We start from the raw sequence: 10838 nt of genomic DNA, 5'->3' as shown, positions 1-10838 counted from the left end.
CTAACTTTCTCTCACTCCCTCCTCGTGTGTGTATAAACATAGATGTGTGTATGCGTATGCACATCTGTGGATTTAGATGCACTGGTATGTTTTTTGCTGTACAGGTAATAAAGACGGGGAAAGGTTTTTGTGTTTTCTTAATAGGTGAAGAAATCTTGAAGACCAGAGATTGGAACATGCTGAATTTTAAATTAAAAAAAAAAAAAAAAAAAAAGTTAAATTGTCCGGCTGTGGAAGATGGAGCCTCATTTTTGCAGCCACTTTGAATCACGAGTTCATCTCTAAATGCGCTGTTTTTTTTTTGTTTTTGTTTGGTTTTGGTTTTTGTTTTTTATTTTTTTGAAGAGCTCACTAACCCTGGCTGCGTCCAGTCTGAGAGAGCATTCAAATGGACTTGCTTCCTCTATTAGTTATAAGCTGTTTAAAAGCGCATCCGATGTTTGAATTGTGGATGAGAGGTTCCCTTGGCAAAGTGAGGAGGAAAATTCTTCCTACCCCTTTATTATTAATTCACGGATTCAGTCTTGGTTCGGCCTACAGGAGCAGTTAACTGGAAGCCTTTGAAGATCGATAACTTTGCTGAGGTTGTCCAGGTCGGTGAAATCGAAGACCCACAGGGCCTGGAACGTGCTGTTTAATGCGTCCTAACTGTGTTCTAGAGAAGTTATTTGTAGCCATAGTTGATTATTGACTTGCATGTATCATCAGGTGTTTTTTTAAGGAGTGACTCCGTTTTCAGGCTTCCAGATGTGCTCCAAGTCATATTATTGAGGATGTGGAAGAGAACGCTTGCTGACAAAGCTCCTGGCAGCTTTACAGAACTTTAATATTTAGTTAGTTCATGTAACAGCTGATTTCAAGGCTTTGCTCTCTTTGAGAGACTGATAACTTGATTTGATTAACTGAAGAAAGCTGGAAAAATGTTCGTTCCTCATTATTTTTCACTTGTTACTTTCTTTCGGGTTACTTTTAAAAAGAAGATTTCACTGATCACAAGCCGGTAGAAGACTTTCAGCCCAAGCAAGGGTGAAGACAGCTCTCTCCAAGAGCAGAGGAAGTCCCTGTGGAGAGAACCCGAGCTTGTTAGCAGAACTCGTCGGCATGTCTAAACAAGGAGACGATTGCTACTTCTATTTCTATTCTACCTGTACCAAGGTATGGCTGGCTTTCCTTTGCTTTGCTTTTTTTTCCCCTTTTTTTCAGGAAGGAGTAGATTAGGAGGAGGAAGCACACTGGTCTTTGGTTAACTTGAGAACCAGATAGATTGTGAATTCAGTTGTAGCACCATTAGGCAGCAGCATGGCCATTTTTGAGGCTGTACCCTATTTTCCTTGTTGGTTTCCTTTTGGTTCCAGGGAGACAAATGTGCCTACCGCCACTGCGAAGCTGCTCTGGGCGATGAGACGGTCTGCAAGCTGTGGCAGGAGGGTCGTTGTTTCAGGAATGTCTGCCGATTCAGACACATGGAAATTGACGTGAGTGCCTAACGATGTGTTCTCAAAATAAATCAACAAAAGCATTTTTCAGTGCCGTAGGTGTACTGATTGTGCTTTTGCAGGATAGATTCGTTTGCTTCAAAATCATACTGGTTTCTGTTACCAAGAGAGGGGGTGGGGGGAAGCAGAGGGAAATAAAATCAATGCCTTAGGTATGTCTTAGCAAGATATATATTTTTTTTTATTAGATGCTGACAGTTTTCTCAAGAGATGCAGAATAGCTGTTAAATAGACTGCTAAAACCTGCTGGAGCAGGGGGGTAATAAACAGGCTGTTCTATCCTCATGGGAGCAGGCTTGATAATGAACTATCAGGTCTCTTCTGACCCACAGTCCTTCAGATAACGCTGTTGTAGCTGCCTGGGGTGGGAAGTGGGGAAAGTTAAAGGTGCAGCAGAACTAAGTCTCCAAGAAGTAGTTCTAGACAGGGTTAACCTAGGCAATTTCAGATGTTCTTTTTCCCTCTGAATAATCCTAGTATAATCCTAGGTGTATTACTTTAACCCACCCTCAACTGATGTCTGAGAGTGCCTGTCTTCTCAAACTGAGTGATGACCAATCTAAATGTGCATAGTGGTTACAGCTTACGCAAACTTTGTGAATATGCCCAGAAATACTACACTTAACTGAGAAACTGACCTTTGGAATGATGTTTCAGCACTGTGTTGTGACAGCTGTCACGATCTGGAGCTGTGCATCTCTTTGCAAGCCTCAGGTGCATGTTATCACGAGCTTTTCTTTCTTTCTGTCTTCAGAAAAAGCGCAGTGAGATTCCTTGCTACTGGGAGAACCAGCCGGGAGGCTGTCAGAAAGCCAACTGTGCTTTTCATCATGCAAAGGGACGTTACATCGATGGACAATTCTTACCACCAAGCAAGAGTGAGTTTAGGTCCTTTTTCTTTAAGCGCTGAAGAATTAATTTTGAGTATTACTTAGTGGGTGCCAATCCTGTAGGGGGCGTCAGGTAACTGTTCATTTGTGAGTGCAGGAAAAGGTCTGCAGTCATAGGTGTACTGCACCGAGTGTACTGCTGGTGTTTGTTTTCTGCTTTCGTGCTCAGCTTCTCTTTGCTTTGTGTGATGTTTGCCTTGCAGTTTGCTTCCTGTTGTTTCCTCTTTTGCTGGGTGGTAGGGAGATGTGTTGTTGTTAGAAGGGAAGTCATTGTTCACGGTGTAAGCGGTTATGGGATGGGCAAAAGGAGATGCTGAACTCGTTGTCTGTGCGGGTTATCTGCCTTTGCTACCATCTCTTTGCATTGTGGTCAAAGTTTTAAACTGCCATATTACCGATGATCCTCCTCTTCCTCTAGCTACACTGCCAAGTCCGCCTGAGTCCGCGGACGATGATTTGAAAGTGGCTCAGATGTCACTGCAGCAAAACAAACTTTCTGTCCAGTCAAATCCCTCTCCACAGCTAAGGGGGTGACGAAAGTGGAAAACTCTGAAAATGTCCCAAGCCCTACACACCCTCCAGTTGTAATCAATGCTGCAGATGATGATGAAGATGATGATGGTGAGCATGTTTTGGTTCTTGGAAGGAATTTGTGCTGTAAATGATTGTGTAAATCTTTGGTTCTTGAAGGAATTTTTGCTGTAAATGAATGTGTTAAATCTTTGGTTCTTGAAGGAATTTGTGCTGTAAATGAATGTGTTAAATCTTTGGTTCTTGAAGGAATCTGTGCTGTAAATGAATGTATAAATCACAGATGACCTGAGGTCTGACTAGCGATAGGGCAGGCAGTCTGGCCAGGTCACTGGTGGCTTTGTCTGGCAGTCAGTGGACAGAAGCTGAAACGTTGGAGGAAAGCTTAGAACCACTCCTGGCTTTAGCTGGTCTTTTGTGTAAAGTTCTATGTGAAACTAGGAAGGAAATTTCTTTTTTCTGTCTGAAGAGCAATGTGTTGTGTAGTAGTTAAAGCTGCAGAGATAATCTAAAGTCCTAGATGTTTTGTCCTAGTGTATTCTACTTAGGAGTTCATCAGGTCAGTGTAGCTGTTTAAAAAACAAACAAACAAACAAACAACAACAACAAAAAAAAAACAAAACAGCAACCAAGTTTTTTATACGAACCATGGGCTGAAGTGTCACTGCATGAGCTACGTAATCATGACCAATCTGGTCTATGCATAACTGAATCGATTTTTCCCCTTCAGACCAACTTTCTGAGGAAGGAGAAGAAACTAAAACTCCCGTCCAGCATCCAGCTGCGGAAGGCAAAAATGGATTACGGGTGATTTCCACTCGGAAAGGCAGTTCTACTACTACTAAACAAGGTATGCCAGCACCTTAGTAGGATTAATCAGAAGAACTTGACAGTTAAGTCAAAAGCAGCGTGGTGTAAAAACACAACAAAATGTAGGGGTGCTGAATGGAGTCGGTTATTTCCATGATCTCATTTCTGCCATTAATACCATCATGTGCCCATTGGGTCAGAAAGGTGAACTCCTTTTCTTTACTTTTGGAGAACAAAACAGGGCCACAGCATGGAGTTTAAATGGCTGCACGTGCAGCCTTGCAACCACTGTTGATAAGCCATATCTAACGATAGAGGGATGTAATATCGTGTAAATGGATTAAAATTAAAACTACATTTTGAACCCTGAAGAATGAAAGGAGGGGCAAAATGCCATTGGTTCTATGGCTCTTTCACTTGTGAGGAGTGTTGACAGGCTTTATTTGAAATACTTCAGAAAGTTCCTGAGCGCTAAGAAGCCTGAGGACCTGTGGTCCTCAGTGAGTGCCTCTAAGCCTGTCTCATGAACTGTTTCCTGTTTTCAGAGGGCAATCTGAATTTTGGAATAAAAACACTTGAGGAAATCAAATGGCAGAAGATGAAGGAAAAAAATAAGAGACACGGTGGTGAGTTAATATTCCCTACTTTCTTATCCTGTTCACGGCAGGTGATGGTGACTGGGAGCTGCTTGAGGGACAGACTTCCATTTTTAGCTGGGGGCATAAAGCAACCTGATTCTCAGCCAGCTGGTATTCTAAATGGGAGTTCAAAGGGCAACCAGAGGCAAATTAGTCACCTCTCTTCTTTACATGCTCTGCTTGCTGTATTTTAGACAGTAACAAATCATTTAAAATTTTTTGTTCTTTGTGATAGTTTTTTATGTTGGGTAAACTTCCTTATGTTTTGGTTGCTCTGAACAGAAGGTTCTTCAAGATCTTCTCTTCGTCCCGTTGATTCTATGATTTTTCCTCCTCCAGAAGAGGAAAATGTCCGGACAGTGGTGAGAACTGTGACAGTGTCTTCCAAGAAAGGTAATAATGAATGCTTTTGTTTTGATTTCATTACTCCTAAACTGGAGAGTTAAGCAATACTTAAAACAATTCACCCATGTTAGCCTTCTGGTGCTGCCTTCTGTTCAAAACGTGCTTTTATGCTTAAAGTCCCTGGTTGTACTGGAAAGATTTGGTGCTCAGGTTAAGTGCAGTGGCAGGAGAAAAAAAAAAAGTGTCAGTATGCCAATAGGGGGGTAACTGAAAAACAGAAGAGTAACGAGAAGAGCGAGCTGTAGAAGCCAGTGCTATATAAGAAGCAATTTCTGAAGCATTAAAGAGGCGTACAGGGGCAAGTGTGGACACAGTATGACAGGAGTTTGTGTATAAATTGTTTAGAGCTGTGCAAATGCCTTTTAAAGGGAAAAAAGTGTGGAAGTACTTTTACTCGTAGACATTCACCTTAGAAAGGAATATTTCTCAGCATTTGTACCTAAGAATATTCTGCTTGTTTATGCAGCTTTGTTCTGCACAAAGTATAGGTGTCAAGCAGACTCAGATTCACTCTCTACTATCTCAGCTGGAATTTGAAGCAAGCACTGAGACTATTAATATTTTTTTCCATGTTAATTATAGTTAAAATATGAGTTTATGTGGTTTAGCTGTCGTGTTATGTTACGTTATAAAGCTGTTATGTGGTTTAGTGTCTGACTGGGGTTTTTTGGACATGGGCTAACAGGATAATATTTCTGTTGGCTACTCTCATTTCTGTGAAATAGAAAAAAAAATTCCCTTTTGTTTTAGGGGAGGAACCTGTGGTTCGAGTAGATCTTGCTGATAGACAAGGAAAACGGAAAGCCTCCGCGGGTAAGAACTTTTTACGAGCTATTATGTAGGTGCTGCCTTCTATATACGACTTCATTAAGGAGTATTTGTGATGTATGAAAGGAAAATACATTGCAGTGGAGATCTGTGTTGACGGCAGAAATGGAAAAAAAAAAAATCATTTAGCAGCTGAAAGGCAATTCTATGAAAATATGCTTGAAAAAGAGAAGCTTATTGTTGACTGTTCTCAAACCTTCCTGCAAAGAAAAGTTCTTACAATATTCCTTGTTTTCTCTGAAGATGATGTAGGCAGCCTTCCAGTGAAGCGCAGCCTTGCTGAAAGGCTGGGGAAGAAGGTAGAGGCTCCGGGAAATGCTGACAAAGCACCCAAGAGAGAGACAGGTACTAAACGGGCATCTGGATTGGATTCCTGGGTTTTGTCTTTCTGTTTGTCCTTTTCCAGTGATGTTTCTTTTTGCATGTTGGCTGAGGTCGTAATCACTGGGATTCAAAGTTACCTTTCCTGTCTTGTTTTGAAATGTGAACCTGAAGTTGACATTATGCAGCCTCCCTAAATCGTTCTTTTTCTGTTTTGCAGTTCGAGTTCCCAAGTCTCTGAAGGACAGGCTGGGATTACTTCCTAAACAGACCAGTACTGAGAGAGGTAACAGCTAGATACTAAATATGCTTTCTCCTCCTTCCTTTCCATGAACTTGGACTGCTTTCATACATCCCTACAAACTAATTTAAACGAAAACAAAGAACTGACGCCTCTTGCTTGAGTGCTGAAGCTCTTCTGACAGCCACTATCAGAACTCTGGCTCTAGATGTGTGTTTATTTTCTACTTGTGCCTTGTCGAGGTTTATAGCTGCTTCTGTGAACCGTTACGTACAATTAGAATAGAACCACTGCCAGGAGCGGGAATTTGAAATGCAGTCTGAAAAAGTAATAAAGTAAAGCAGCATTTCTGTGTAGCAGTTCTCTCTGGATAGGGCTGGTCTTCAAAATACAAGTGGCTCAGAGGAGGAGGAGAATGTTGTTCTAAGGATATTGTTCTAAGATGCATTATTGGGAACGCTCAAGATGAGTTTTCCTTAGTGCTCTGACAAATTTTGGAGACTTAAAATATTGCTGGACTCTCTTTAAATGTTGGTGCTTCTCCTCATTTCTTGATGATGACAGGGAAGGCTGCCAAGCCGATGGGAGAGATCCATGTGAAAACACTGGAGGAAATCCGTCGTGAGAAAGCTCTTCAGAGACGCGAAACTCAAGCCAAAGCCGAGGCTGAAGGGCATGGTAAAAGTGAAGATTCCAGCGCAGGGGCAAGAGCTGCTTGTGCAGGTTGCATCCAAACTTTCTCTGAAGCCTTGTCTGAAAAAAAGAATAATCGCTTGGTAGAAGAGAAGAAAAAAGCAGGAGAATGCCATAGCAAGAGCAAAATTCAGGGTGAGTCCAAGAAGCAGCTCGCTCTGTCCGGGCCCAGCAAAGGGCAGGCGAAGGAGCCGGCAGGAAAAGTCAAGCCAGAAGGAGAAGTGCGTGTTAAAACCTTGGAAGAAATAAAGCGTGAGAAAGCTCTGCGGATGCAGCAGAGTGAAGGAGATGTGCCAGCTCCCTCAGCACAACCCGGACCTGCCCCAGCAGAGCAGAAATCTTTATGCAGCACAAAACTAACAGGTAATAAGATGCTTTAATGCCTGCCCCAGTGAGGTGCTTCCCATATTGAGCAAGTTCAGTTTGCTCAGGATCTGCTTCATGGATAAATGCTGAATGGCTTGCACATTGTAGCCTTTCTCTCTCTCTCTCATGGGACACAAGGAAATAAATGCACAACGGAAACAAGTACCCAGCTTTCTTTATTTCTGCCGTTGACAACACTTTTTTTTGTCTTTTTTTAAAGCACCTGAAAAAGAAGAAAAGAAGGCAGTGGAATTGAACCGGCCTTTTCCTAAACTTTCCTCTGGACCTGATGTACAGGTGAGTCCTCTGTGAAGACACACATACATTCGTACAATTTCTGATAATTCTGACAAGTTTTGTTACTCACCGTGTGCCACCCTCTTGAGTGTGTTCTTACCCTTCAGCAGCTGGTAGGAGCTGCAGTGCAGTCTAAATCCTATCGCCAGCAGCATTTCCAGACAACTCTGTAATCCTCAAACTTGGAATCAGTCTGTTTATACCACAGCAACAAAGAAACCCTGTTAGCACCAGCTGAAATCTACACAGTTAACGTGGAGGGAATTCTTTTTGTTCTTACTGACTTGATCTGTCAGACATGAAGGATTTAATACAGAAGGCCAGAGTTCTGTGTTCAAGGAAATCAATCTGTCAGTGGATACTGTATAGGGGAACTTGTATGACTTTCTGCTGCTTAAAAAGAATGTGATAAATAGATGTACAGCAGAACACCCTAGCTGTTTAAAGAAGCTTGCCGTAGTGGATATTGCAGATACGTGAGACTGCGTCCATAGTAAAGCATGGCTCTTGTTACAGGCAGAATTTTATGGAAAAAAAAAACAAAACAAAAAAAAAAAAACAACAGTAACCTGAACGAGATTAATATGCTGTTCCACATCAAGACCATTTTGGAGGGATTGCTGATCAGATTTTCTTAACGAAATCTCCACGGATTTTATTTTATTTTATTTTATTTTGTCCTATTCATGCACTACTTTTCTTTCCTTCTAGCCCACTCAGCAGAGTGGAACTCGTAAATGTCCAGAGAAGAGCTTTGAAGAGAGACGGTGGGAGAAGTGGCAACAGAGAGAACAACAAGAGAAGCTTCGGCAGGAGGAAGCTGCTGTCAAATCTACTGCTGGCTTCTTTAATACTGAAGCAGCAGGGAAAGTGGCAGCTCAATTTCAGGGCCAGGAAGCTAAAAGTAAGTGTTGAAGGTTAAGAGCTACTTAGGTTGTCTTCTGAAATACAGACAGAAGATGACAATTCTCATGCTGTAACTCTGGCTGGGTGCATTTTACCACGCAGTGCTATGAAGCGAAGGGTGTACTTTCTTTTTCTTAGTTTGTTTCTTTTCCTGCCAGCCAGATGTTAGGTAAGGAACGGGAGACTAGAAAATGACACTACAAATGTGGACTTTGTAGAACAACTTAACTGTGGGACATCACTGCAAGGGAGAGGAAGCTGGTACAACAGTTGCATAGACTCTTGTCCTACTATAACTGCTGCTTTTTCCTTTCCTAGCGGGAGCAGGACTTTAAATATAAAAGCTGTCTATATTTGTGAACCTAGCTTGCGCTTAGGATTGCTATGTGTCGGAGGTTTCCCTTGTCCTGGATTATTATTTACTGTAGCTCTTCGGTTTCTTTGTTCCTTTGTATGGCTTGTTGGTAGACAGAGTTTACTATGTGGAAAAGATTCCTGAGAATCCAGGCAATGGCGGTGTAATTGTGCTGGCCAAATGCATTTAACTGTGTAGAAGGACTGTGGAAATGATTAAGAGAACCTGGATTTTTCCTGAGGCAGAGCAAGACTGTATCAGTTCTCTCTTCCTTTTACTCTAGCCAACTTTATGACATCTGCGAAGCCTTCGCGTGGGAAAGTCACTTTCCCCAAGAAGAAGGCACTGAAATGTAAGGCACCTGGGAGTTATCCCTCTGCCATAGCAGCTGTGGAACTACAGACTGCCTTTGATGCTGACATGATGGGACCTCCAGCCAGAAAAGCAGCCATGGTAAGGCCAGGGGCTAATGCAGAGATGGATCCCTTATTAAATTTCTACCCTCCTCTAGGAGAAAAGGTGGAAAACTCAAACGTTCTGCAGGCCTTCTGTTTCCTTAGAAATCCAGTAGCTGTCTCCAGGATGCTTGTAGAACCCTTCTGTATTTATGAGATGAATGGCACTCTTTAACCGGTACTCTGATGCTGTGATTTCTCTGGTGTGGGGGATTTTGTCCATTAATGCCATATTCTTAAAAGACACCAGATCATGAGTAACCTCCAGGTGAATGTGAACTTTCTTCAGGAGCACCTTGGTTTTGTATTTTGGCCACGGCTCCGCAATGCCAGAGGAGAAGCAGTGTGGAGGAAAAAGCTATTAAGGAATCTTTTACCCATGTGTCATAAATACTGTTTTGCTGCTTTCTAGGGTGTTTCAGACGTGCCGGAGCACGTCCCAGCCATCAGACTTGAAGAAAATCCCCCAAACAGGTGACAACCCCAACTTGTTCTTTTTCTTAATCAGTGTATATCCCCAGGGAAACATAAGTTCTGTCACATGTGGGAAAAAATGAGGGTTCTGAGATAATTGAAGCCAAAATCCATCAAAGGAGTAAGTCACCTGAAACCACTTTCTAGCAGCTAGCAGGATTGCTTAATTAGGCTTTCTTGAAATGCTGCAAGTCAGCACAGCTTTCCGGTGACTTCTTGGGTTGTCTGAATACCTGAACGAGGATGAGGTGAAGTTCTACTTCCTCATGAGGTGATAGATGATGAGTAGTGTCCTCTGCCTTTTGGTCCTCAAGAATGCCACCTCAACTCCAGGTGCCCTGGCTTCACAGATAAACCCCCAGACTGAAAAATGTACCTGGTAGCACATCGGGCTCTAAATGTAGCCCTGGGTTGATTGATAACAATCCCTGTGTAAGATTGAAGCGTAGGAGGGCTTGCCTACAGTTTTAAGAGCCGGTTTGCAGGAAAGGGATTTCCCGTTAAGAAATGGCATATCCTGATTGTTCTTTCTTGCTCTCCCAAGACCTGAAGTGCGTCTTGGAAGCCCGGAAAGATTTGAGGAGCAGATGGAGATGGATCTCGAGACCTCGACCTCAGCTTCTTCCCAGCTAGAAGAGGCACGGACACGCCGGCTGAGTTCCACAGGGAACGCGCCCTTATCTGCGGATGAAGATTTTGAGAAGCTACTTTGGGAAATCTCAGGAGGCAGACTGGAAGCCGAAATCGACTTAGACCCAGGGAAGGACGAGGATGACCTCCTCCTTGAACTCTCCGAGATGATTGACAGTTGAACTGCGTAGTCCTAGGGTATAATTAAAAAAAAAAAAAATTAAAACTGTTCTTCTTGTTGGATACCCCGAGGTGATCCTTTTTCTAACTGAGGCTTTGCAATGAGACTTAAAGCACAGTCCGAAGTGGTAGAAATTGGCAGGATCTGCGCTCAGTTGTCCTAAATTTCCCTGCTGGTCAGAGTTAAGGTCTTGTGCATCCGTTCTGTAACTATAGGTGGTTACCTTCGATATCGAGAGGACAAAGCACTTCTTTTGGCACAGAAAGATCTCCATTGGCACGCCATGGTGGCTGCAAATCGATCTTCTGATGGAGCGATGCT

The 10838-nt window shown here is 42.7% G+C and overlaps 1 protein-coding gene across 1 annotated transcript; it reads left to right on the top strand.

The window, feature by feature from the left end:
• Positions 1–1101: 1101 nt before the first annotated feature.
• On the top strand, positions 1102–10518 carry LOC311218487 (zinc finger CCCH domain-containing protein 11A-like; the record flags this gene model as incomplete). Its single annotated transcript, XM_084301167.1, is given in 13 exon segments — positions 1102–1155; positions 1356–1475; positions 2251–2374; positions 2805–2915; positions 2918–3007; positions 3648–3767; positions 4273–4353; positions 4705–4758; positions 6140–6205; positions 6725–7216; positions 9061–9230; positions 9645–9706; positions 10251–10518. Coding segments are annotated over 13 exon segments (1812 nt in total).
• Between the last annotated feature and the right edge of the window lie 320 nt (positions 10519–10838).

Source organism: Netta rufina (assembly GCF_964035555.1).
Source record: "Netta rufina genome assembly, chromosome: 24".
NCBI classification, from domain to species: Eukaryota; Metazoa; Chordata; class Aves; order Anseriformes; family Anatidae; genus Netta; species Netta rufina.
This window is presented reverse-complemented; position numbering and strand designations above follow the sequence as displayed.